Below are 27,442 nucleotides of genomic sequence, written 5' to 3'. Positions count from 1 at the left end.
AACTTTTGATCAGAATACTGCACAAGTCTTTTGATATTTTTGCATATAGCCTACGGTTTGGCATTTTATTTCCCTGAAGGAGAAAATCTATAAAGGCAGCAGGCTGTAAAAGAGACCCAGTTGGGAATATTACTTACAGGTAAGGCAGGCATGTGTGCAAATTATGTAGAAAACCTTGATGTAAATCTACTCTTATTGACTAGTGATTTAAATCAAGTCCACCCTGGTTTTCAGCACATCAAAGCATGATTTTAAACAAATCAAAATTGTATTTGGGAAAATTTTATACTTACTAAATGTATTGGAATTCAGATTGGTGTCCAAAAATGGTTGGAGGCACTGCTTTGCAATGGTTCTACTCCTACTTGGCTAATTCCAGAAGGAGGTGCTGAGAGAAAATGGCTCTGTGCCATGGCAATTATGTCCTCAGGCTTCCATTCTATCCCCCATGCTATTCAACATCTACATGAAACTATAGGCAAGGTTGTCTGGAGGACTGGTTTGAGGTGTCACCAGTATGCTGGTGATTCCCAGCTCTATCTCTCCTTTACATCTATATCCAGGTGAGGGAGTAACTGTTCTGAATCAGTGACAGGCTGGAATCTGTCAGAGAGGTGTGCCTGGCACCAACACTTTATTTATTTCAGTGCCAGGCCAAAACCTTTTTATTTACCCAGCATTTTAAGGCTCGATTGCATTTTTAAGATAGGAATTTTATTCTAGGTTTTATATGCTATTTAATTGTGCTGTTTTGTTGTGAGCTGTTCTGAGAGGTGTTGGGATAGATGGAATGTAAGTGTTTTACATGATTTTGTTAAGCCTTTCTAGATGCAGGATGAGGTTTTATAGTCTTAACAAGAGGGCAACCAACAAGAACAAACAAAGAAGGTAAGCAAAAAATAAAATACAGTTTTGTGGATCTTCTTTCTGCCCCTCATTCACAATAAGCCAAGCATTAATAAAACAATCTACCAATTTGCCTGGGACAGACTCTAGTGTATGTATGTATGACATTGCTGTCTTCCAGGGAAGTACTGTATTTTTCATTAGTAGCCAACAATTTTGCATTTGCATTAGAAAACCAGGCCATCCAAACCCTCTAATTTGTCAATTTTAAATTGGTCAATTAGTCGATTTCACCCAATTCTTCAGATCACCCAGTGTTTCAAGCATGGGTCAATGTTTAACACCTTCTGCAGCAAAGACAGATGGAAGTAATTAATTTAGCTTCTCTGAAATTTCTCAGCCTTCTTCAGTAATACTTTCACATCTGTTGTCTTAGCAGTATAATTGCTTAATTGGGTGGCTATTTGTTTCTAAGGTAGTTAAGAAAAAGGTGCTAAGGACACAATTCAGTGCAAGTTTAGACAGGAAAAAAGTTTGCAGTCTCTGGCATCCCACAACCAGCTGTGCTTTTGATAGGACTTTTTCCTGTCTAGACTTGAAAATGGTGCCCTAAGTTTTTCAGCTGCCGTACCATTAGCTAGTTTTACCAATTGGTGCTCCTTTTAAAATTTGGAATTTGAGTAAGAGTTCCACTTTTTATATAAGCTTCCTAAACTCTTATTGATTTATGTTCCATTAACAAGCTTTCACAAAACCACAGCAGAGAGGGTAATTGTGGTAATTCTTTCATAGGTGTTTTTGATCTGATTAGTCATGTTCTGGTGGAAAAGTAAAAGTATTATTCTTAATAGCTTCCACCTCACAAAGAAACATCAACCTCTTGTGTATGCAGTTACGCAGAATCAACCTCCAGTAGAACTTACTTTTCTCTACATCTACTTAAGGAACTGGGTACAAGAGCAACTCCCGTTATGTTTTAACCCATCTTCATGAATTTTCTTACACAATTCTTTTAAGGCCATATGCATATATGAACAGGTTACTCACTTTGTCTGACAGCCATCAAACATTCCAGTGTTGATGAAATATGGGCAGACAATCGTGGATTTAATACCAGTCTTGCCCATTGATAACAACTCTAAAATGAGGGACTCTGCAAAGCCAACAGATGCAAACTTGCTTGCACAATAATCTGTAAAGTGAGAAAAAAGAAACATCATAGCAATGTAAAGGAGAACAATTCTTTTAGGCACAACTTTTTTTGGACATTACACTGTGGACATTTTGTATTATGCAGCTGGGTTGGCCATGATTCTTCACAGCAGCCAAAAGCGCTCTTAAATTTCTTCATTACTGTGTCTGAAAGTGATTAACTCTCTTCAGATTACAGATTCCTCTGCTCACTGTAGTTTTGTCAATATTTATGCAATATTTAAAATATTTCTAGGCTGCCTTTAAATATAAACTGTCCTAATGTGCATTAGATAATAAAGCAATGGCAGCAAATTCATTATTATTCACACAATAACACAAAGAAAGTAATATTAAACAACAATCAGCAAGAAAATATCTAGCCTGGTCAGTAATAAAATCTAAAACAGAACTGTAAGTTAAAGGCCCTGAACAGTCCAATAAACATCTTCAGAAAACAATTTTTCAGTTTTCTTAAACTCTTGCAGTGAAGGTGGGTGATGGAAGAGTCTTGCTGAAGTTCCCCTCAAATGAAATCTCTCTTGCCAAAAGGAACATAATTATTCAAGTGAAACACATGTGGCATTGCACGTCAAGTATATGGGCCAGAACATGTGTATCTACCAGCTGCATCTTTTCCATTTTTATTTTAAAGTAGGCACAGGTCCTTTCATCTAGCTTGGAACTCCAGTATGGAGGCAGGAGGCTTCTAAGATCTGGCTCAGGCTCCCTGAACTTGCTCTAAAGTCAAAATGGATGGATGCTAGATACATATTTAAGATGCTAGATACATATTTAAGGCATGCTTGTTCTCGCCCTTGTTCTTTAAAGTCCTGTATGTGTATAATATGCAGCTAGCCCTCTTTTTTTAAAATAAGTTTTATTAAAATTTTTAAGCTAACACTAAAAACACCAATCATCAATTCCATCAGACATACTGGGTCAGCCCCCTACTCATCCTTTCTTTCTTTTTAACATTTCTTAGTCCTATTCAAATCCATTTATAATAACTTGAGAACATATTTAAATCTAAGCCAAGTCCAAAAAAAATGTTTAAATCTATGCAAAGTCCTGTTTCTCTAGCCAATAATAAAGAAAAAAGTCTCCAAGTTTGATGGAAGTCAATATCTTCTTACTCCTACAATGGTAAATTCAGTCTGACCATTTCTGCACAGTTCAGAATCTTTTAATCAATTTGTCGATGGGTAATTCTTCATTTTTCCAATATTAAACAAATAGACTCCTCACCACAAAGATTACAAGTAAAATCAAATACATTTCTTATTTACTAATATTCCAATATAATGCCTACTAAAAAAGAAATTTCTGGTTTAAGAAACTAAGGATTTTTGTACCACTCTCTCTATGTAATAAAAATACCCAATTTATGTTTAAATACCTAACATCCATTTAACATCTTTAGAAACATCTTAGCTAATCTATTTGGTGACAACTACTACCTATAATAGATTTTATACAAACTTTATACTAAGTTGCTAATGTTTCATCTAACTTAAGCATGACTTAAATGCTTTTAACTCCTTATAAAAGCCCCACTCTTTACAATCTTTAACATATCTCGACTGTATCTACACCTTATGTCACCAACGAAGAAAAAGATCAACTCCCTGTTCTTATATTTCTTAGCTCAATTTAGATCATATCTTATAATCCCTTCAGAATTCAATGCATTTGGATACAGAAAAGCTTCCATGGGTAATTTTTTTTTTTAAAAAGACCATGTTTGCACAACTTTTCCTACACCAACATTAATAATTTTCTAGTACAGTAACTTAAATACAAAAGAATCATGTAACTTAGCCTTTCCATACCACATATAAACGTGCCAACCCATTTAAATCATTCCATTTAAGATAAAAAATTCTCTTCTTTACACCCCTGCCCCATCTCTCTTCCTTTGTTTTCAGTAGCTGTAGTGCTTGTTGTAAGTCAATATTAATTTCCAATGTCTGTATTTCTTGTTGCAAATCGTACAAGCAGCTAGCCTTCTAAGTGATATCGAGTGACATTGTTTCTTCCTCAATATGTTGGTGCTCTACTGTATGTTATGTTCTTGTTAGCAATGCTACTCGTATATTGGAGAGCAGTCATCATTACAAGGAAAACAAACCTAAAATCTATCTTGCCCCATGCATTCTGTCAGGTTGAGACAGCCCATCCTTGTCACAGAGACTATGCAAACCTGCTGCCTCAGCATGAACACTGAAGCTTCATAATACCCTCTTTTTAAAATTTTAAGGAAACCCTTTAACCAAAAGTCCTTAATTTCCTCCCAAACAAAGCCCGATTCTGGGGTCTTCAACATGCCTACATTTAACTCTCTCGAAATCTTTCAGGGTCCCTGTCCTTCCAGAGTTTTATCTTGCTGCTTAAGATTGTTTTATATCCCATTTTTAAAAAATGGGAGGCTGGCTTGCTACAAAATGAAGAGCTGCTCTCCAGTGCCATCTTTTAGTTCAAAACAGAGTTCTATGTTTGGAGACATGGACTTCAATTCTGCCTGGTATTTAGGCTTTTGGCAAGTTAATTTCCTTTCAGTGTGGCTTCTCAGAAATGAGTGTTCTGGGACTACTGATGCCCACCACAGCCATCAATGGGCAAGATTCCCCTGGTGAAAGGAAAGATTCCCCCTTTCACTGTGTGAAAGCACCCAGGCGATTCTCTCCAATTCCAAACATGTCCACCATTCCAAAAAGATTGGAAACTCTTATAGGCATACTTTGGTACATTTACCTATGACTATGCTTCCATTTCACATTTCCTTCCCCATCCCAGTTCTCTGCCACTGTCAAAATGTAGATTTTAAGTTCCCTGAGGGAAGCTTAAGTTTCCTGCAAGTTTTGCTTAAATCATCATATATATCAATACTTGGTACTATTTATATTAAAAATAAATTTTAGGTACACAATGCTATGCCATATTTTATTCCTATTCCACATGTTTCTGCCACCCCAAAAATAAAGATGATGCACGACAAGCCACTGGTTGTTGCTCCGAAGTGCCACCTAGGCACCTGTGCAGCACTTGTTACAGGCAGTTGGATGGGTAAGAATGCCAAGAGCAGCAAGGGGTCTTTGCTCCTTGCCAAGAAGCTCATTCACCACAACCCATGCCGGGACTGGTTTCCTAGGTTTGGTTAGCGCAGTAACACAACATGGGTTCAACAAATCATATCACAACCATGGGTTGTCAAGGTGTCTTGCTTGCTCGTCCCTTTGCAATTTATAGAATGGAGCACAGTGCTAAAATGGCCAAAGAGCTATGCAACTCATATATTTAGTTCATGTTTATCTGCTGTGTACTAACCTGCCAGTCCATTGACACCAGTTAACCCAGCCATGCTTGCAACAGTCACCAGATGTCCATGATTAGAGGCTATCATGGCTGGAAGAAATGCTTTGACCGTCTATGAAGAAAGTACAAGAAGACAACCAATCACACCATAATAGAAAACTGTATAAGTGTGTGTGTGTGTGTTTTAGTGGTCAACACAATGAATACAAGTGAAAAAAGTTCCCTTTAAATGTATCAGAACTGAACTGATCATTTTGAAGCCTCTGCTGACACTACACTAGTGTCGTGCCTGACGGCTCAGCAGAGACGTCTACTCATGAGGAAGAGGCAGGAGCTAACAGTGAGAGTCAGGCATTGGAACAAGGGGACTTATATTTGAGGACCAGTGCCCAGACAGCCCCTCTGCAGCCTGACTCTGAGACTGCTGAGCAAGTAACCTCTCCACAGCCTGACCCCTTAGCCCCTGAGCGAATGGCCTCCCCACAGACTGACAGGGAGGTGTCTGAAAGAGTAGCTTCCTCTCATCCTAGCTCTGAGCTGCCTGAACAAGTTACCCCGCCCCGCCACCCCAGCTCCTGACTCTGAAGCTGCTGAGCAGAGTGCAGGAGAACTAGAAGACATGATGGGGAATTTGGCAAATGCCCAAATCAGGAGATCTTTAAGGCGACAAGTCCAATTACAATGACAGGACAGAGGTCTGTCCCACCCACAAATGGAAAGGCAAGACAAGAAGGTCTGATGCCAAGTGGTCTCCTGACATAGCTCAGAAAGAAGGGAGCAACTGAACTGAAAGGGGCCTGTTATTAGAGCTTATCAGTTGCATCATAAATCTTGTAGTGAATAGCAATTAAAGTCTTTAGCTTCACTGCCGGCTGCTGTGTGAGTTAATTGGAGACGTGAGTTACGACCTCACGACTAGTGTCAGCTAATACTACCTTATATGGCTATCATTTATTGAAATCACAGTTTGAGAAGGTAAGGTATTATGATTAACCTAGTTTGTGTGGCATGTTATATCTGGACCCATTTCAGTCCAGTTTCAGACCTGGTTATGGCATTGAATCTGCCTTGGTCACCCTGTATGATGACTTGTTCAGGGAGAGGGATGGGGGAGTGTGTCCCTGTTGGCTCTCTTGGACCTCTCAGCGGCTTTCGATACCATCGACCATGGTATCCTTCTGGATAGGCTGGCCGGGTTAGGAGCAGGAGGCTCTGCTTAGCAGTGGTTCTGCTCCTACCTGGCTGGCTGACTCCAGAAGGTGGTGCTGGGGGACGATAGCTCTGCGCCATGGCAAATGTGCCATGGGCTTCTGAAGGGCTCTATTTTGTCCCCCATGCTTTTCAACATCTACATGAAACCACTGGGAGAGGTCATTAGGAGGTTTGGGCTGCGGTGTCACCAGTATGCTGATGACACCCAGCTCTACCTCTCGTTTACATCTACTCCAGGTGAGGCAGTGGCTGTGCTGAACCAGTGCCTGGCTGAGGTAATGGGCTGGATGACGGCCAATAAACTGAGCCTCAATCCAGATAAGATGGAAGTCCTATTGGTGGGTGGATCACGGTTTCAAGTAAGTGACTTTGACCTTTTCTGGACAGGGTAGCACTCCCTCTAAAGGACAGGGTCTGCAGCTTGGGAGTGCTCCTTGACCCAGAGCTGTCACTGGAATCCCAGGTGGCAGCGGTGGCAAGGAGTGCTTTCCTAGAACTTCAGCTGATCCACCAGCTGTGCCCTTACCTGGACAAGCACTGCCTAGCAATGGTGATTCATGCTCTGGTAACCTCCCAGCTGGATTACTGTAATGCACTCTACGTGGGGCTGCCCTTGAAAATGGTCTGAATACTTCAGCTGGTACAGAACAGAGCTGCCAGGCTGCTGACGGGGACTGGTTGTTATTCTCATATAATGCCGGTCCTCTACCAGCTACACTGGCTTCCAGTTGAAGTCCGGGCCCAATTCAAGGTGCTGGTTTTAACCTATAAAGCCCTGAATGGCTTGGGACCAGGATACCTGAAGGGCGCCTCTTCCCTTACATGCCCTCATGCCCCTTAAGATCTGCAGGAGAGGCTTTGCTGTGGGAGCCCTCTTTAAAGGAGATATAAAGAATAACTACCCGAAACAGGCCTTCTCTGCGGTGGTGCCGATTATGGAATGTGCTCCCTGGAAGTGTGCACCTGGCGCCAAGTTTACATTCTTTTGGGTGCCAGGTTAAAACCTTTTTATTTAATTGCTATTTCAAAAATTAATATTTTATCATTAACAGTTGCTTTTTTGTTTTTATATAATGTTATGGAATTTGTTATTGTTTTATGGTTTTAATTGTACATTTGTCAGCCATCCTGAGATGCTGAGGCATGTGGTGACGGCATATAAAAGTATTAAATAAATAAATAAATAAATAATCACTTAACCTGGGAATCTGAATCAGTCTGCATACATTTTGGGGAATGGTGATTTTTGCTGCAGTCAGAAATCGGGAGATTAACAGTAAATAAATGTTCACTTTTTAGCTTCACTATCCACAACTCTTAAGTAAATTTTGGATTATTTTGCACAGTGCTACTTTATTAGAACTATCACCACTAGCAAAAATATGCAAGTGCTCTTTTAAAAAGCTTTATTACCTCATCTTTCCTAAACTAATATATTCTAAGTAATCTAATAGTGCAAGTTTGTGTCAAACTCAGATGAAATTACATCTACACCATTTCCCCTAAATTAGCCACAAGGTGGCACCATCGGGAAACTGTAAATATTAACACTTTTCCAGATCTGCACTGCAGCTTCTAAGCCAAGCCCTTCATCTTTGAATCTAAGATTGCCAGTAACAAACATCTGTTTTTCCCGAAAACAATGAACTATTGTTTTGAAGACTTTTCATTACCCTTACAAATATTATTGCATTTACTCAGAGAAGAGCAATACAGATTTATTGGGGAAAGCTGCACTGTCTGCTCTCCCTCCCTCCCTCCCTCCCTCCCTCCCTGTGTGTGTGTGTGTGTGTGTGTGTGTGTGTGTGTAAATATAAATCATACTAGAAACAATACAGCATTCATTAGAAAATGAGTGCCTTCATTGACATTCCTGCCAGTTATTCTAAACACATAGCTTCTACATCATTAAACATGTAAAAAAGCTAAAGTTAGAAATTGGTAGACTTAAACTCAGACTCTAATAAGGAAAATCATGTAGATTTCTTAATATGCAAGTTGCCAATTGCTAGGGAGAAAGGTCTAGAGTTGTACAGCTGACAAACACTTCTGAGATCAGATCATTTTCTCAGAGTTTAGAAGCATGTTCTGTGCCATCATGGTCCCTGTGATGTCTGCCTAGAGAACATAGCATTACTTCACCACTGTTTTTGAATTTCAGCTTCCTGAATTGACATTTTGAAACAGAACTGGGAGGATCAATGAAGTCTGAATTTTAACTTGCAGAATGAAAATGGCCATCCAGTTCTGCTTGCATACTGCCCCTTCCCTATTTGCTTTAGTTTGAAGGTTCATTTATTTATACCCTGCTCTTCTTTCTGAAGGCAGTCACATCTACGTACATGTTAAAGACAATTAAAGAATGCTTAACAGGGCCACTTCTACTTTGAAGGAAAAGAAGCTGACTGGTATTGCGGCTGGTGAAGGAAGGCAATCAGTGAGCTAATCTCGCCCAATAGCAGAGGCTGCATAAGAGAAGGCAGAAGAACTTCCTAGCTAGGAAGCCCCTTGGAGATTCCCCCTCTTCCAGAAGTGCCTCCTCCTATGGACTCTGGTGACTCCAGCAGTGTGGGGAGTGTGCAAGCAAGAAAAGGCAGTGGCTGCTACTACCTTCAATTTTGTTCACATATAAGAACATACACCTGTTGGATCAGGCCACAGGCCATCTAGTTCATCATTTTGTTCACTTTCTGTCCATGGGAAACCCAGAAGCAGGGCATAAATCAAAACCCTCCTGACCAAGCAACTGGTGTACATTGGCCTACTGCCTTCAATACTGGGTGTAGCATATAGATTCTCAATAGCACCATGGAAAGCAAGGCTGGGACTATGGCAGCATCCTCTAGATTATAAGCAGCTGCCTCTGCCTGCTCATTTCTCTCTCTCTTTGGGGCAATGAAACAGTTGACCATTGATGGGTGAGCCACTTAGTCCCCTCACTTGCTTACCTGTGCCTTTCCTCTTGGATGTATGATAGTGAGGATGAGAAGATGACAAGCAGCAATGGTTGAGCAAGTAAGAATGTAAGAAGCACAATGTTGAATCAAACTAAGAGTCTATCTAGGCCAGCATGATGTTCACACAGTGGCTAACTAGTTGTCTGTTAGGATCTGGGCAGCTCTGGGGCTCCCCCTGCTGGCCAAACACCAGAATAACAGCCCTGGTAGTTATAGGACTACTCTCAAGACACTAGTCTCAGATGCTACTGCAGCTACCAGGGCCTTCATGAGCACCACCTGGAAGGCCTCAGGGAAGAGCTGTTTAAGAGCTGGCTCTTCCCTGCAGAAGTTGCCTCAATCATGCTGGTTTTCAGTGGGCTGTAGTCCACTGTTGAGCTTACATCTTGTTGCTCTGGCTCCTGGTTGTATTGACTCCCCAGTTCCTGACCTCTGGCCTGCTGTGACTACACTCTTCCTTATTGGACTACACTTCGTCTTACTCCCCTTTTCACTCCTTGGCTTGTTTTGGGTTACAACTTGGACTTGGTTGGGACTGGTGAATGGACTCCGGCTTGGTTCCATATTGACTGAGTTGCCTGTGTCCCCGTGCCTCTGTCTAGCTTCTTGCTGCCCATGCTCCGGACTTTTCCATTGTTCCATTGTCTGTGGGATGTCCACAAGTAGGCATGTGCACAAGGAGGAAACGAGTGCAGTAACACTCTTCTGTTCACATTTCCCCATCAATGGTAAAAATAGGCATACTGTTTCTGATACTAGTGATGGTATATAGGCATCAGAACTAGTAGCTATCGATAGCCCTTTCCTCTATAAATTTGCCCAATCTCCTTTTAAAGCCATCCAAGCCAGTGGACATTTCTGGTAGTGAATTCCAGAGTTTAACCATGTGCCATATGAAGAAATGCTTCCTTTTAGTTTTCTTGAATCTCCCACTAATCCACTTCCTGACCCCCAGGTTCTTGTATTATGGGGGGGAATGTCTCCCAGTCCATTTTCTCCACACCTCTCATACTTTGGTACAATTCCATCATGTCTCCTCTTACCCATGTTCTAAGCTAAACAGTCCCAGACATTGTAACCTTTCCTCACAGAGGAGTAGTTCCACTCCTTGACTATATATTTCAGTTGCCCTTTTTGGAACCTTTTCCAACTCTATAAGAACCTTCCTGAGATATGGTGACCAGAGCAATACACAATATTCTAAGCACAGGTGCACCACACATTGGTAGCAGGGCAGTATTATCAGTATTTTCCATTCCTTTCCTAATTATTTCCAATGTGGAATTTGCCTGAAGCTGATTGCTGCTGCCTCCGATCACTAAACCTTTTCTTCCAGGAGAAAGTTAGCAAAAGAAAATAGCAACAGCTTCTTGGAAAAGCGAGCACCTTAGCCCATCCACTCCCCTGCCCAACTGGGTGCCTCTAACTGGCTCACTGGGCCCAGTCAGCTGGAAGGAAGTATACTAGTAAGAGGAGAAGGCAAATGGTTTATGTGTCACTGTCAATAAGGTGATGGCAAGTGAGCAGGCAGCGACGGCTGCTTGCAGATTTTCTAGGCACTGCTGCCTAGAATGGAAGAGAGGACACAGGAGCAACTGATGTATCTTCTTTTGATTGTATGTTTCACTTTAACTGTAAGAAGGGACAGCTCTGCTGCTGGGCTTTTTAGGGTCCCCTGGCTGTTGAGAAGGGTGGGCGGGATATGCGGCAGGTCAGGAAACAGGAGGAAAGTTTGCTACTTGACTGTCCCTTTTCATTAGCAACTGCTGCCAGATGGCAGCTCCTTCTTCTAATAAAGCAATTTTGCACACACCTTTTAAGATGCATACTGTATACCTGTAGCCCTGTTCTTGCTGGAAAAAGATAAGCTAACCTTCCCTCCCAGATGCCATATTACATACATCGCCACACCTTTAAACTTTGTTCCAGTCTTCCACATGTTCTAAAGCCTGCCGGAGCCATGGCCTCATTCACCTGAGATCCTGAAGAAGAGGGCAGAACTGTATGCCATAGCAGGGTCTGTAAATCCTCAAGTACATTTTGTGCTTACTTACACTGAATTTCATTTGCTATTCATGGCAAAAGTGTAAAAATGAGAAGTTACCTTTGCTGGGCTCGGAAAAGGCAGAAAATCCATATTCTCCTTTCTCTGAACCTATGCCAAAGCTTTGTGCTAGTTTCATGCCACAAATCTTGAATTTTGCACCACCCACAATTGGCAACTTATTCAGCAAAACCATTTTTGTTTCTGGATGCTGCAAAAGTTCTTTTTAATATAACCTTGTCTAAAATGGCTAAATGCTAGTGGAGAAATGCAGCTAATGTTTCTTTAAACATGTTTTGGCAATGTCCAGTAGTTGCTTCATTTGAGAAGGATGTTATTATTTGGATACAGTTTGTACTAGAACTGTCTTTAATATTTGCTGATGTGAATAATCTTATAAATTATCTGATTCTTGCAAATTAATGAAAAGACCACATAAATTGGTAGTCTATACCATTCTGGCAGTTGAAAAACTGATACTTAGCACTGGAAGATTAGTTCATCTCACAACACTTTCAGTATTTCAGTTGGTGTTGCATTGATGCCACCTTCAAATAGATACTTATTGGCTATCTGGTCTACTTTGCTGCAGCTTATATATAATTGCAAGGAAGCTGCATTTTCAAATATATACACATTTCAAATGTATTCCTCTTTTACCTGTTGTTGTAATTTCATAATAAAAATATTGTAAAAATAAAATAATGCTTCATATTAATTTGTCTAGGAAAGAAGTTAGTCTGAGAGGTATTTAGTTCCTCATAGCCCCTGGATCCCAAGTTGATGTTATGCTGGCTATTCTCTAGTCCTCTGTAGGGATTTCACCTTTGAGTTATTTTCTTTAGAAAAGTGTTTCACCTGGCCACTTGTTAATCCAAGGCTAAAGCTGTTGGACTACCCAACCTTAATTCAGTCAAGAACTTGGCCATACCATAGACTCTATCAACCCTACTATCAGACACATTATAAAATTGGTATTTACTGATTTTAACACAATGCAAGTCCAAATGCATTTTTACAGTTACTCGCAAATTTGTTACCCAAAAGTGTGCCATTGCGTTCACTTCCATGGTTTTCTCTATCAGCGAATCTGGACATTCCAAGAACATGTTTCCTGTTACAATGCCAGCATTGTTAATCAGGATGCTCACATCACCAACTTCCTTTTTCACCTAGAACAAGCATAGCATGTTAGAATAAGTTCCAGTGTATGATAAAATTTAGCAGGAATCCAGAGTAACAGACAAAGCACAGAACAGTAAAACCACCATGCTTCAGCTCTGCTGCATTCCCACTGTCCCTTTCTTGACAATCTGCTTGCTGGGGAGATGGGGGGCGGGGATGGGATGGACACCTACTTCTCCATGTGTCACCACATTACCTCTCTCTAGTTTGTCCACTGCTCTCTGTGCCCCAAAAGGCAAGCAAATGTGACCTATTCATTGGGCCTGTTCCCCTTTAAAGCCAGACAAATGCACTGGCTGTGTACAGGCACACACATTTCAGTGTCATGCCTGCAAGTTGAAGAAGGGGCATGTTTGGTAGGTCTCCTTCAGAGTAGGTATCCCAGATGCACTGCACTGCACTGTGCACAGCTGTGATCACCCCATAATCACAGCTGTGGTGGGAGTGTGTTCAACTGATCCTGAGTTGACGCCTGGCTGAACACACCACCCCAGCCTAAAGTCACATTCCTCTGGTTGACCTGGCTTCAGAAAGTGACATGCCCGCTTGCACAGGTGTGTGAACCAATGCCTGCCACACACCCCATCTTAAATTCCCGGTGGGGCTTAGGAAGGTGGCACAAGGCAGTTAGCAGTGGGGAGGAGGAGGAGGTGCCTCTCTTGAACCCAGGTTGCTGCTGGTGGCCATATTTCTTCCAGTGCTTGCCCGTGAGTGATTGTAGACCCCTTGCTGCACAAGTGGAATCCTTCTCCAGCTATCTTTTCTAGTGGGCTCCCTCCCTCCTAACTCACTGCTGCCAGTGGCAGTGTGCAGGGTGCAGGGAGCAAGTATACTGGCCACAGTTCCTGGTAGCCACAGCTGTGGAAAAGGGATGCAGCAAGCTGGCATGCCAGCTGCCATTCCCAGTGGCCAATCATTGTGCTGCTTCCGCAATGCATGGAACTCAATTTCTGGCAAGTGGCCCATGGGTGCACTCACCAAGAACTTGGAGTATGGGCTGCTGCAAAGCATCTGCACACGCACAATTTCCCCTCTGCTTGCCTGCATTTACTCTCAGTATCATGTAATATTTAAACCAAAACAGCTTTGCCACTGCTTACCAGTGATCAAATTACTTATATGGTACATGGATGGTTAGTAATGAAGTAAGATTCTGCATCCCCACGAAGCCTTAGAAAATAATGATTTAAGGCAATCATTGTTAAGATTGCCTTCTTTTTGTAGAACTTACTTGGGATGCCAAAACAAGGGAATCCAGTGGATTTTCTGCCCAGTGGATTCCTAACACATCCCTAAGGCACTAGGGTGTGGGCTTGAGCCGCCTTGCACTGGCTGGCACAGGTGGATCATGTCCCTCCTTGCCCAGCCTTCCGGTCTAGAAAATGAAGCAGAGCAGCTCATGGTTGTAGGTGAGCTCATGATGTTGCATGGGCACACTTGTGAGGCTTCCCAGACCCCAGCAGGTGGCACACTGCATATCTGGGTAGCTTCCTCACAGCATTGGCAGGATTGCAGGAGAAAACCAATGACAACTGCACGAAGTGCTACATGGGCACTTTGTTGACTGTCATCAGCTGGAGCCCCTTTTGCTGCTCTCTAGTGTTTCGGCTTCAACATTGCTTTGTGTGTCATTTAGATTTGGAGACCATGTTAAGCCACAGGCAGGTACTAAAGCCCACTACAAACAATGGTTCATTCAGGAAGTTTATAAAGCATATCCCAGGAAGTGGAAGCCAGGTTCAGAGAGCACAGTAAAATATTATATACAGTGCAAAGTCCATCTGTCAGATATAATTACCTGATCTGCCACTCGATAGATCTCTTGCCTCTTGCTGCAGTCACAGATGTAGTCATGTACTCTTACAGCTCCCATTTTTTTTGCTAGTCTGGCTGTCTCTTTGTTTCCTTCCAGGTTAAGATCCCAGAGAACTAGAGTGGCTCCAAGACGAGCAAATTTTAAAGCCAAAAGTCTTCCAATTCCATTTCCCGCTCCAGTTATAAGCACTATTTCACCAGAAACATTCTTCTTCCGCACAGGAATAAATAATAAAAAGATAGACTCCAGTGTATAATATATAGACAGCCCAATTAATCTCAGTGTTTCTAGGAAGAAGTTCATCCTGGAGATTTTTTCCCAACTAGCTGTTGAATAATTACAAAGATGAGTTAGAGCCAACTGCCAACTATATATTTCAAGTTCTAATGAGCCATACATTGTTGAAATGTATCCCAACAATGCTGGGAGGAGGGGGGAGATGATTGTAAGACTTGTAAGGATGCAATCCTATGCATGCTAGAGATAAAGAAGTCTTAAAGCTCTCAAGAGTTTCCCAGACAGCCATGTAAGAACTTTTTTCAATTTAAACACACACATGATTGCGCCCCCCCAACACCCAGGTCTTCCTCCATGTTCCAGGAATTCTTCAACCATGATGAGATTTCAACTGTTATGTGGTGTTCCAGCTCCACCTCCCTCCCTCCCCCCCTCCCTCTCTCTCTCTCTCTCTCTCTCTCTCTCTCTCTCTCTCTCTCTCTCTCTCTCTCTCGTATCTTCATATTTATTTATATTATTTATGAGAATATATCAGGTTGACATTAACAATATCTGTCCATCACTGAAATGGATTCCCCACTGCAGGGCACCTTTCAAATTCGCTTGAGGGGTTTACAACAGATCTGAAATTGCAGGGATGTTTTAGGGTTAGGAAAAAGAAAGTGCAAGTGGAGATCCTCTAACAAAATTCAATGAATACCACAATTTGGAACGGAACAGCATTTTACATTCTCACCAAGGCTAGATTTTCATAATTACATTTTGTCTTCCATAATTATTCATAATTCATATGAATATGAAATTCTTGTCACCAAAAACACCAAGAACTAAAAGAAACCAATACCATTGTTCTCAGGATTGGCTGTCAGTTGCATTTATGCCACGACAAATGCATGTAAACCCTGATTATAAGCAGGAACTGGCTCCCTGGTAAAGTACACTTCAGATCATCTTCACAACCAACTGAAAATGTGGATTCTGGAAAAATCTATTAACCCCCAGTTGCCTGCATGATTGCAATTGCAATGTTGTGATAATTTAAACAGCTGGCATGATGAAAACAGTCAGCTGAATCTATCACACCTCACTACAACTAGTTCTAATTATTATACAAGAAGTTAATTTGACTTCAAAAACCAAATTACATTTTTGCCAAGTCTTACTAAAGAAGCTATTCATACAACTTGCAGAAAATGATGCAGAAAAATTAGAGGAGTCCAGAGGAGAGCAACAATAATGATTCCAGGTTTGGAAACATTTCCTTATGAGGAGAAAGAACTGGGCATGTTCAGCCTTGAGAAGAGAAGACTGAGGGGTACATGATACTCCTCTAAGTATCTCAAAGGATGTCACACTGAGGAAGGTCAAGATCTCTTCTCACTGATACCAGAGTGTAGGACACCGAATAATCAATTCAAGCTGCGACAACCCAGATTCAGGCTAGATATCAGGAAAAGCTTCCTCACTGTCAGAGCTATATGACAATGGAACCAGCTGCCTAGAGAGATGGTGGGCTCTCCCACACTAGAGGCATTCATAAAGAAACTGGACAGCCATTTGAGTGGGATGATGTAAATGGATGTCCTGGAACAATAAGGAGTTGGACTTGATGGCCTTCATGGCCCCTTCAAACTCTAGTATTCTATGACTCTATTTTTGGCCAGAACTTGGTTGGGTAGGCATTAAGATTTTAAAAAACCAACAGTTTGGGTTCAATGCATCAGTGGCCCTTCTGATGAGGTGGAATTTGTGATGATCACAAACCAAGCATCCTGTACTGCCTTCAATATTTTCTTCCCACCATTGTGTTGTGCACACATGTCCTGGCAAACCTCAGGGCTGCACATGAAAGGATACCCTTTTTGGTGGGACTGACAGTTTAGAATTCAAGGATGAGATGTGTGTAGAGGAGGCTGTCTATCCTGGCAAGACTGGCTACTCAGGCTCTGCCAGGGAGATAATTGTTTAAATGGTGCCAGCCTTGGCTGCAGCTCAAGGCCTGTGCATGCTATGAGGGAGATTAGTTCAAGGGCAGCCAAGGGGACCAGTCAACCCACCCATGGGAATGTGGAAGAACATCTCATGATTGGGAGTCTACTGGATGGGAAACTCCTGCCTCCCGAGAAGGCTGACCTGATAGTCTGTCATCACAGGATGGCTCATGTGAGGTCTCTGAGGATAAAGTGCAGACATACCCAGTTCTACAGTGCTCTTTCCCCAAGGGACAGATGTAGAAGGGTTCATAAGGAAAGTTTTGGGTGAAGAATGTTAGCGAGGATTCAACATTTCATGTTGGGTATGCTCAGAGACTTGCATGCAAAAGAAAGACTTTTGGCCTGGAAATGCTGGTGAGGCTATTAGTTTTACCCCTTGGGAAGTTCCCACTGCTTGTGGGCTAGATGGCAGAAATGTGGACATTATTTAATAAGTTATAACTCTTGATCTGGCATTGGATGACAGGACAGATTATTCTTCCTTCTCTGGCTCTGTGTTCTACAGTGTCTCCCTTTAAACCAGAGATGGCTTATCTCAAAGCTCACTGGCCTTGGAAATTCAGGTAAGAATTCTGACTTTGCCTCATCTTCCAGTTCAGTATCCACTGTGGAATGCTATGCTTTGGGAGAAGCAGACCCAATTCCTACACCTATGTCGCTTCAGAGCCTTCCAGTGGTGCAGGCATGTGGCATGGCTGGAAGCCTGCAGCAACCTCAAAATGATCCCACATAACACCATGTTTCTCAGAAAGTGACATAGCCATTGCCTAAACTCTGGATCACTTCCAACAACATAGGAGTACTGGAGTCCCCCCATGTTTGGGCAACCCTAGTACTCAGTAGTAGTGGCTTCTACCAAGAGAGTGTGTGTGTGCATAGGATAAGCACTGATAAGCACTGCATATAATAGTGGCATCTGTACTGTAATGTGTTCAGAATTTGGGAGTCAGCAGTGATAAACCACTGACTCCTGTTGGTTGAGATGATATAAGTCTTAGGATGCTTTTAGACACACATTTCTGAGGGAATGGAAGCAGCAGCATGAAATCCTTACAAGAAATCTCTTAAAGGACTGAGTAATCACATTAGAATGAACCAAATTATCATCTTTGCTCTAGAGGCAGTGGCAAGAAAGGCTGTGGTTCCTGGAGAATGGGAATTTAAGGAATGGGGCAGCCAAAGGAGGGTGGCTGACAGAAGCTGCCTGAAAGACAAGTCTGTGGGGAACAGTAGGTAGAAAAGAAGGCCTGGGAAAAGAAGACAGGGAGCAGAAGGAATAAGGGAGAATGTGCACATAGGTTCAAACAAGCAGGAACAAAATGGGCAAAGATGAAATAGCCAACGCTGGTAAAAAAAATCAGGTAGGAATGTAAACTACCAAGACTTTCTCCAGCACAAATATGCCACTTTTAAAGGCACTAGCACTCTGAGAGAAGAGAGGTGGCAAGCCTACATATAAATTATGAACACAGATGATTTAGAGCTGGATAGCCATTACAAGGAACTGCCGCAGAATAGGTGGTTCAGCTTGGGTGAGTTCCTCCTTTCCCATTTTTTTGTATATAAGTCAAAAAGAGTTGCAGCACAAACAGATAATCTGATAAACTATCATAGGAAACAGAACATATCTTTAATATAGTTGATATATTTTCTCATTGTTGTAGGGAATACCTAAAATGGCTGCTCAAACAATATTATAACTAATCCATGGAATTGCTATTAAAAGCAAGAGGGACAGACTTAACTCAGCATCTAAAAGATGGTAAAGAAGCAGCATGGCAAATGTCTAGGGAAGGAGCTCAATAGACAAGAGCACCAGAAGAAGATTCAGGTCTTAAATGACAGGCAGCTTTATACAGCAGCAAGGAGAGACCAAGATACCTTGGGACCAGAATGTTTATAGACAGTATAAAGATTTGTAGCAAAAAAAAAAAAAAAAAAAAAAAAGCACACTGAAGATTTATTAGATGTAATGATGAACATGCCCTGCCTCACAAACAATATAGATTTCTCAGTCTTCCTCTCCACTCGTTTAATATAAAATGGTAATGCTAACTGCATTCACACCTTAAGCATCACGTGTAGTCTTAATTGTTCCTGGAAACAGCCTGCAACATAGTACAAATTCCAGAGGAATGATAATCCATGGGTTAATAATCTACCTTCTGAAAGCATTGCTTTATTTAATTTCTATGCCACCTAATAGCTAAAACTCCCTGGGCAGGACCAGGACAGACTCCAACAGGACCAATATGCAATAAAACAACCTGACTTTTTCAAAATACAAAATTTGACAGCTAAAACAATATTGTATGCAGAATAATCTTATTAAATTACCCAGATGTCCCTATCAAGACATAAATAATGCATTTACATGCCTTGCCATAGAGGATTCTCTTAACCTGGTGCCAAATAATGACAAAGCTGGTGCCAGTAGGTTTCACTATTCCCCATCAGTGAGGAGAGTGCCACTGAGAAGGCCTTTTCCTTTTTCCACCCTCCATGCCTGCCTTTATAAGTTAAAACGTGGAAGCATACAGGCATCCAGTGTAAGTGGGCCAGAATTGGTCTTACACATTCAAATAGTCCAGTCCCAGTTATTTACCTGTCTGCTGCATTTTCCAGACATCAAAGGTAGTCCCACCCAGAGAACACTGCAGTAATCTAGAGATTATCAGAGCATAGGTTACTGAAAGTATGTTATCCCTGTCCAAATAAGGATGTATATGGGCCACAGACAGGCCAAAAAAAAATCCCAAAAAACCCCCAAACATTCATTTGGCTTCTCTGTACTTTCCTTCTCCTACACTTCACCCTTACCTCTGCTTTTCCATCCAATGTTCCAACTTTCTCTTTAGCTCATTTCCTGCTTCCCAAATATTTAAAGAACTCTTTATGTTGGCCCTGATGTTGTTAGTGCTACATTTCTCAAGATGACTTTTCTTCATCTTTTGATGACTATTTGCATCATCTTCGTGCAAGCTCTTGCTTCTATTTGTTTTCTTCATCTGGGAAAGATTTCCATTTATTTTTTCCTCAAAGAAGCCTTTGTTTTGCTAACAGTTTCCTTGACATCACTTGACACCGCTTGTTAACCACACTGGTGACCTCTTTGACTTGGTGGTACCTTTTCTAACCTCTGGTATAGATTCTAGCTGAACTTCTATTATTGTTGTTTTGGATAATTTCCAAGCTTTTTCCATATGAGTGCAATGTCAGTCTCGCAGTTTTTCCTTCACTGTTGCACAGCATTGAACATGTTTTATTATTTCTCAAGGAATGCCAGAAGTTGAAAAAAACAGACTGTTTCTTTTTACACAGATTTCAGATAACTCTTCCAGGTAACTTAGTATCCTCTTTAAGATAAACTGTCATCAGATAGTCAGTGGTTTTCCAAATAATTACTATAGAAATGGAAGAGGCTACAAATATCCCTATTCTGCTGTCAAATCTCGTAGTTGCACCCGCCGGGGCCCACTTGCCGCCTGATATTTACCGTATGTGGCTCTTCCACTGAGCAAGACTGGCCACCCCTGGTCTAGACAAATGTTTGATTAAGCAAGAGCATGACACATTCAAAGTTAAACACTTTTACAACATAATCCTACAAATGTTTACGGACAAGTAAAACTCACTGACTGGTGAGTTTCCTCTGCTTATTTTAGCTGTATTCTTCTATATTTAAGAAAGAATAGTAGAGATAGAAAAGAAAGAAAAAAAAAACAAAACTCAGCATCCTCCATGCTCAGGGCATTCTAAGCATTGTAAGATTTCTTTCTGCTTAAACATGTATAGGATTGCATCCTTAAAGCCGTCAAGATTTAAGCGTGAGCATATATAAACACAGCTGAAAAGTGTTTATCTTTCAGTGGATTCCTGTCATGTTAGCAGATAGTTTAGTTCACCCCCAATTAAAAAAAGAGTGGGCTATAAATACAGCATAATAATAACAATACTTTGCACAAAGTGTTTCTTGCCTCTATATCTTAGGCCTAGTATTAATTCATTTACTACATATTTATAGTGCCCAACAGCCAAAGCTCTCTGGGCGGTTCACAACACTGGTACAACACTGGTACTGTGTCGATTTCGAAAGGTTGAATCTTTCGCAAAGACAGGCAAAGTCCCAATTTTGTAGAACAAGAAGGGCACCCGCGATGCTCGAAGTGCAGCTCAGTCGGACGTGACGTCCAGCATAACCCCTGGAATTCTTGCACTGAAAAACTAGCCCGGTTGATTTCAGCTAGGTTTCCACTTTCCGCCTAAGAGTGTTTGCACGGCCAACAACCCAGCCCCTTCGAAAGCGAAGGGCCTTTCCTAGCTGCTTCGTTTTGCGATTCCCAAGGTGTGCTGCCAGAACAACTCTCGGCAAGGAGGAAACGATTCCTCCTAGAGCGGGTCATCCGGCCGGGGGCTCCTCTCCAAGTTAGCGCTCGCAAGTGAGGCAAAGGGCAGCCGTGCCCAGCCGCCTCTTTGGAGGAGCCAGCAGCTCACATCCGCTGCTTTGGAGGAGAGCCTCATCTCTGAGCGCGATCTCGGCGTCGTCTGCTGCGCCTACACCTGACCGCCCTCCAGGCTCGCTCCCCGCTGCGCCCAGGCCGCCCCTCCCTTCTCCTCCCGCTCGGGAAGCCGCGACAGCTGCGAAGCTAACCTCGCCCGGACGACGAAGCACGCTAAACGCTTCGACTGAGCCCGGCTGCGGATATAGGAGGGACGCGCTCGTCGCGGCCGTGCGCGCGCGCCAAGACTGGGTCCAGGAAGTCGCGCTACTGCTGCGCTGGCGAAGTGCCTCACGTGGGGCGGGGGCGGGGAGGGGGAGGGGGGCGCAGACGGAGAGAGAGAGGGAACAAACGGGCGCCGCTGCTTCCCGGAGTCGCCCCGCCAGCTGCCAGCGGGGGCTGTGCGGCTGGGCCGACTGGCGGCGTGGCTTCGGAAGTTCAGGCTGCGGATCCCTCCCTGCGCCCAAAGGCCAAGGGAGGCGATGGATGCTCTTCGCGTTCTGGCAGGCCCGTGACTCGCCTAAATGCGCTTGGAAGGGGGAACTCGTCTGGTCTGCCGGCCCTTCATTTGACTCTTTGTGATTATTTGTAAAGAGGAATATCACTAATTGAAGATATGAAGATGATACCGTACTCCTGCAGAACGACCAATGACCGGAAACGACTCCTGATAAAAGTGAAAGTACAAAGTACAAAAGCAGGACTGCAGCGGAATATAAGGGGAAAAAATGGCCACAGAAGAATTAAAGAACTTTACTGTTCATACTGAAGGAATCAGAACTGTGAAAGATTTCACGTACCTTGGCTCAGTCATTAGTTCAAAGGGAGAGTGCAGCCAAGAAACTTGAAGAAGATTGAGACTTGGAAGGGGAGCAGTGAAGGAACTAGAAAAAGATGATCAAATGTAATGACATTTCAATAGAAACCAAGTTTAAAATCCTGTTGTATTTCCAATCACAGTGTATGAGTATGAAAGCTGAACAGCAAAGAAAGCCAACAAGAAGAACATTACTGTATTTGACACATGATGCTAGAGAAGAGCTTTGTAAATATCTTACACTGACAGAAAGACAAACAAGTGGACCCTAGATCATATCAATTCAGAGTGTTCCCTAGATGCAAAAATGACAAAACTGAAGTTTCATACTTAAGACATATCATGAGAAGGCAAGACTCACTGGAGAAGAAAATCATGTTAGGGAAAGCTGAAGGCAGAAGATAAAAGGGAAGATCAATATGAGATAGATTTAATCCATAAAAGAAGCTATTTGGAGGGCTTTCATTCATAGGGTCGCCATAAGTTGATGGCACATAACACACAAGAAGAAATTCTGCTCCAGCTTACCTCTGGCCCACAGTTTGCTCTCCGGGTAGCAAGTCGACTCTTCTTTCTCCTTTCAGTGCAGCTGAGAGAACTGGGCGTGCTGGGTTGTGTAACCCTGGGAGACAGTATGAGTGGAGAAAGGCAGGTGTTTGTGTAAGACACATCTGGCACTTTCATTTGTGCTTGGTGGTGAGAAAACTGCCCTGTACCTTTGAACCAAACTCCAGGGTTTCACACCCCAGTTGTCCTGGGAAGAAAAACAAAAAAACAGCCAGATTGCAGAAGGTAATTAGGTATTGGGACAGCAGAAGCTAAGCCTATTATAATGCTATAGCCATGATGATCCTCTGTTTTAAATGTGTTAATGTGAGGCTGGCTGCAAATGATGGGTTTGGGGGTTTTTTTGAGCCAAGCTTGGCAACAAGTTTTCTGGTTCTAATATATCAGGGATGTTTAGGTAGCTGTAAAGTATGGGATGATGTGGTTGGTGGGGAACCACTAGTGTGCCTCATAACTGAAGCACATGACCTTGTGCAGCCCCCCCCACCCCCATAAGACTGATAAATTGAGAGCCTAAAATTACCTAGCTGTCCCACAGCTTGGAAGAAAGTAAAGGCAGGAGGAAACAATCATAGATAAATAACTTTACATCCATTGGAGAGGTGAAGCTTTGCCCAGAGGATAGACAGAAGTCAGATTAAGAGCATCCCTGCACAAGGCAGGCATTGTGCACTCATGGTCCCTTCCTCACAGAAGTTTGCAATTCCTTTTCATGACATCCAGGATCTCCTGTGCTTTCCAGCCATTTTTGCAAGTAATTTTAAAAGGAAAGTGCCATATTGTAGTGTTAGGTAGTGCTATACAGCCACTTTGCCTCATTGTACAATCAAACACAAGGAATCAGAGAAATTACCCTTCCAAACCAAAGTACCCAAAACCATGTTAAAGGAATGCACTCTTCCTTCTGCAATGAAAATGGATGAAGCCTAAGTAAAGCTGTGGGAGAAACACCTCATCTAGAGAAAGCCAGTGCTGTCCCTGTGGCATGATCCCTAAGCACCAAGAATAATAGGAGATAGATGAAGGCAGAAGTTGGTATTACAAGACTTTTTGAAGTGTTGGCTTTAGTCAATGAGTGAGTGTGCATATGAGGGGAGAGGGGAAGTGCCATCTGTGCTTTCCTCCATATAGAAAAATGTTTTCGAGCTGGCACTGACTGCTAGGATCAGATTGCTGGATGCAAAGATGTAATGCTGGCATCTCTTTTGAATAGGCAGTACAGTTTGATGATATCAACCTTTTCATACATTCAAGCTTTGTAGATAATGAAAGCATGACAATTACCATTGTAAACAGGAAGCAACCATCTCTTCATTTGGCTGCTTCTTTTCCATCATGAGCCATATTACAGATCTTTCTGCATATCTATTGCCCAATATAATTGCTCACCTGGATTCACAAACACATGAAGGAAATAGATGTGCTTTAGCTCCAAGCACTATAGGATAACCCAGTTTTCATCCAAAGGCACTACCCAGAAATTCCATCATTCTGTTTCCCATAAAGTCTTTTCTGTACTAAGGTTAAAAAAAATGGAAGAAGTGGGGAAGTATGGGAGGATTTATGAGTGGAAGACAACAGTGCTTGAAGTCCTGTATAATTCCATGACTGAGGAAGGGCTCACTTTCCATTACATTTAACTGATGAAGCACATGTTGGCTATTAGCTACTGTTGGAATTAGTGTTTGAGGGCTGCTTCACAGATAGCTACAGAAATGCAGGAACCTCTGTGTAACATTTGGAAAACAGAACTACTGCAACATATTAAGGGCCACACTATAATATAGCATAATCAACTTGCATTATCCTCAGGAATAGGACTCTGAGCTGCCGTGTGGTATAGGGACTAGATAGTAAGCACTCCAATCCTATGGAGGTCACACAGGGAAATCCCATTATGAAGAAATTGTACTTGGCTTATGTCAAGAAAGTGGGGACCCGATGTGGCTGTTTTGTGGCTACCTCTGAAGCCCAGCAGATGCAAGAGGTTTTTATTTCCTGAAATTATACAAGAATTACACAAGAAATATATTACAGTCGGCCTCAGGTGGGCCTAAAGTATCCTTGGAGCCAGCATGTCATAGGCCCCAGATAATTCTAAAAAACTTAACTAGAGCCTGAATAACCCTAAAAACCTTCACCCATATTAGCAGATGCAGACCAAGGGGCAGGTGAGGGAAAAATAAAGGAACCCACACCCTCTTAAATCTCAAAGCGGCATACCCTCCTTGTGGGTAGTCCAACCTCCAACAGCAGGAGGTGTATATGTATATATACACCTCCTGCTGTTGGAGGTATATATGTGTATATGTCAGAGAAAACTGCCGGATTGCCAGTGATAGCTGAGTCAGGTGAGGACTGCTGGAAGGGTGCAGGGGCAGCTTGCAGGAGCAGTGCAAGCAGTCTACTCCCACAATACTCCCAAAGGTTCCTAGCCAGTCTCAGGGTTGCAGAATGTCCAGGCCAGGGACTTACATGTTCAGACTTTCTGATTTGGGTTATTAGCAGCTTCTGAAAAGTCTTGAAGGACAGTCCTACATAAAGTGCATTGCAGTTACTAAGTTGACGATTAACAGAGCACAGATTAATGAAACCAGCCTGTCCTTGTCCAAATAAGTAGGTAGTTCATCCAGCAGCTGAAGAGGGTAGAATCATAGAGTAGTAGAGTTGGAAGGGGCCAGAAGGTATCAGGTTCAAGCCCCTGCTCATTGCAGTACTTCCAGGTAAACCTTTCAGTTGCAGTAGACGTTTCAGTAGTAGAACAATTGAGTTTCAGTTGTTGCAGATGCGTTTCAATTGTTGCAGCCTGAAGATGTGGACAAGGTGCTTGGACTAGTCTGACCCACCACTTGTCTGTTCGACCCTTGCCCCTCGTGACCGCTCATCAGAGCCAAAGATATGCACCTGGATCCAGGAAGTTATCAATGCCTCTCTGAGGGAGGGTTGGGTCCCTGCCCCTTTGAAGGAGGTGGTGATCAGGTTCATCCTGAAGAGAGCCACCTTGGACCCAGAGATAACTACCAACAATAGGTTGATGACTAATATCCCATTTTTGGGCAAGGTGCTCGAGTGGATGATGGCTGGACAACTCCAGGTCCTCTTGGAGGAAATGGACCATCTAGACTCATTTCATTCTGGCTTCAGACCTGGCTATGGAACTGAAACTGCCTTGGTCACCCTGTATGATGATCTGTGCAGGGAGAGGGACATGGGGAGTGTGTCCCTGTCAGACCTGGACCTCTCAGGACCTGCTCATGAGCAACCCCACTCTTTGGCATCAACAGAGCATGGGGTGAGGATGTAGATAAAGCTGCCAAAGTGTCCACTTTCAGTAGCTGTCATCCTGGGTTCCTTAATATGCTTCTGCAGTGTCCTCTGGGATTCTTGTAGGAATAGTAAAAAGGAAGGACGGAAGGAGATGCCTCAGGACCATGCTGGATCATACCAATGTTCCATCCAGTACGGTGCTCTGTTCACAATATGACAAAGTAGCTGCCCACAGGATCCCTCAAGCTGGATGGGTTCAGTAGTTTTGCCTACCCAAGCTCTTCAGCAACTGGGGTGGGTAGACATGCCACCTCTAATAACAGAGGTAGTCCTTAGCCAGCAAGGCTAGTAGCCAATGATGATTGGCTAGTAGCCAGGAGCCTCTAGGCAACTTTAAATGCAGGGTGGCTATATAGTATCATTCAAGCATGCCTATTATAGAAGTATTTCTGTTTGACCCATTACCAGTTCATGCTTTTCCCCTCTAGAATGAAACCCATTCCCAAACAGACCATCTGCTTCTTTACCCTATGCCATCAGTTCACCTCCAGAGACAAGCACTTGTTTCCACAAGAGCAAGTACCCTTTCAAGCTTCTCTGTCTGTCTCCTTGCCAGCATAGGTTAGACTGTGTTTAACCTACATAGCCTGATCCTCTGGTTTCCAGACTTTGCCCATTTCTAACATTAATACATGTCAGCGATACAGGGCAAGGAGTGGAGTAATCTGAAATTCCAGCAGCTGAGGTCTTTTATAAAATTGCTTTTCTTTAGTTATCTGAAACATTCTCAATTCCCTCTGACAATAGAGAAGCAATAAATCCCTTGATCCTAAAGCCAAGAATATGCAGTATCTTTGTGAGCTCTGTGTGTGCTGTGTTTCTGTTGGTGAATGTTCCTGTAATGGTTCCTGCTGATTGGCAAAGTAATATATCAATGAAGGTCAAACAAAGTTCCAGTCAAATGGTCTCTTCATTTAAATCCCCCTAATCAGATTCTGTGGGTAAAGAAAGGTGACCAAATGATGTATGTCTACAAGTTTCCTGACGTATTTCTGGAAATCAGCCTAGATATTGCAATGAAAGAAAGAATTAAATCCAGATTATACAACTGTTTTACTCAGTATGAGTTGTTTCTTATTACTCATCTTAGACTGACCACAAAATGTAAATATAAATATGCATGTAAGGCTTGTTTTGTTGAAATTTGTACATTTTATTAGAGAAAACCTTTTCTTCTAATTCAGCACAAATTAATATGAGCCATATTCTTAGTTGGAAACATTACAACAAACCTCTTTGCAAATTTCCCTTTTGTACTTGTGCAGATCTTATCCATTATTTGTTTCATTCCCCTACTCCTGAGGATCCCAGATCAATGCCCCCCCCCCCCAATTACTGGATGGCTGAGACCATTGGTTGTAGTGTTTACATTAAGACCAGTGACAAAGAAACTTTATTACAAGCAACTAAAGTGCTGCCAGCTTTTTCCCTAATG

The 27,442-nt window shown here is 42.5% G+C and overlaps 1 protein-coding gene across 2 annotated transcripts in view; it reads right to left on the bottom strand.

The window, feature by feature from the left end:
• LOC123020483 (epidermal retinol dehydrogenase 2-like) overlaps nt 1–22,133 on the bottom strand; it is a 28,033-nt gene extending 5,900 nt beyond the window's left edge. Inside the window, exons 1-5 of one of the 2 annotated variants that reach the window (XM_044424282.1) lie at nt 22,097–22,133; nt 14,549–14,892; nt 12,606–12,737; nt 5,365–5,464; nt 1,894–2,038 (exon numbers count right to left, since the gene is read on the bottom strand). In XM_044424282.1, coding sequence (XP_044280217.1) covers nt 1,894–2,038; nt 5,365–5,464; nt 12,606–12,737; nt 14,549–14,869 — 698 coding nt within the window. In that variant the 5' untranslated portion in view covers nt 14,870–14,892; nt 22,097–22,133. Of the gene's footprint in view, nt 1–1,893; nt 2,039–5,364; nt 5,465–12,605; nt 12,738–14,548; nt 14,893–21,448; nt 21,688–22,096 lie in introns of those variants that run through there. The other variant, XM_044424281.1, reaches the window with a different exon arrangement.
• Between the last annotated feature and the right edge of the window lie 5,309 nt (nt 22,134–27,442).

The sequence above is a fragment of the Varanus komodoensis genome, unplaced genomic scaffold, assembly GCF_004798865.1.
Source record: "Varanus komodoensis strain SLA01 unplaced genomic scaffold, ASM479886v1 scaffold14_1, whole genome shotgun sequence".
In the NCBI taxonomy this organism is placed as follows: domain Eukaryota; kingdom Metazoa; phylum Chordata; class Lepidosauria; order Squamata; family Varanidae; genus Varanus; species Varanus komodoensis.
This window is presented reverse-complemented; position numbering and strand designations above follow the sequence as displayed.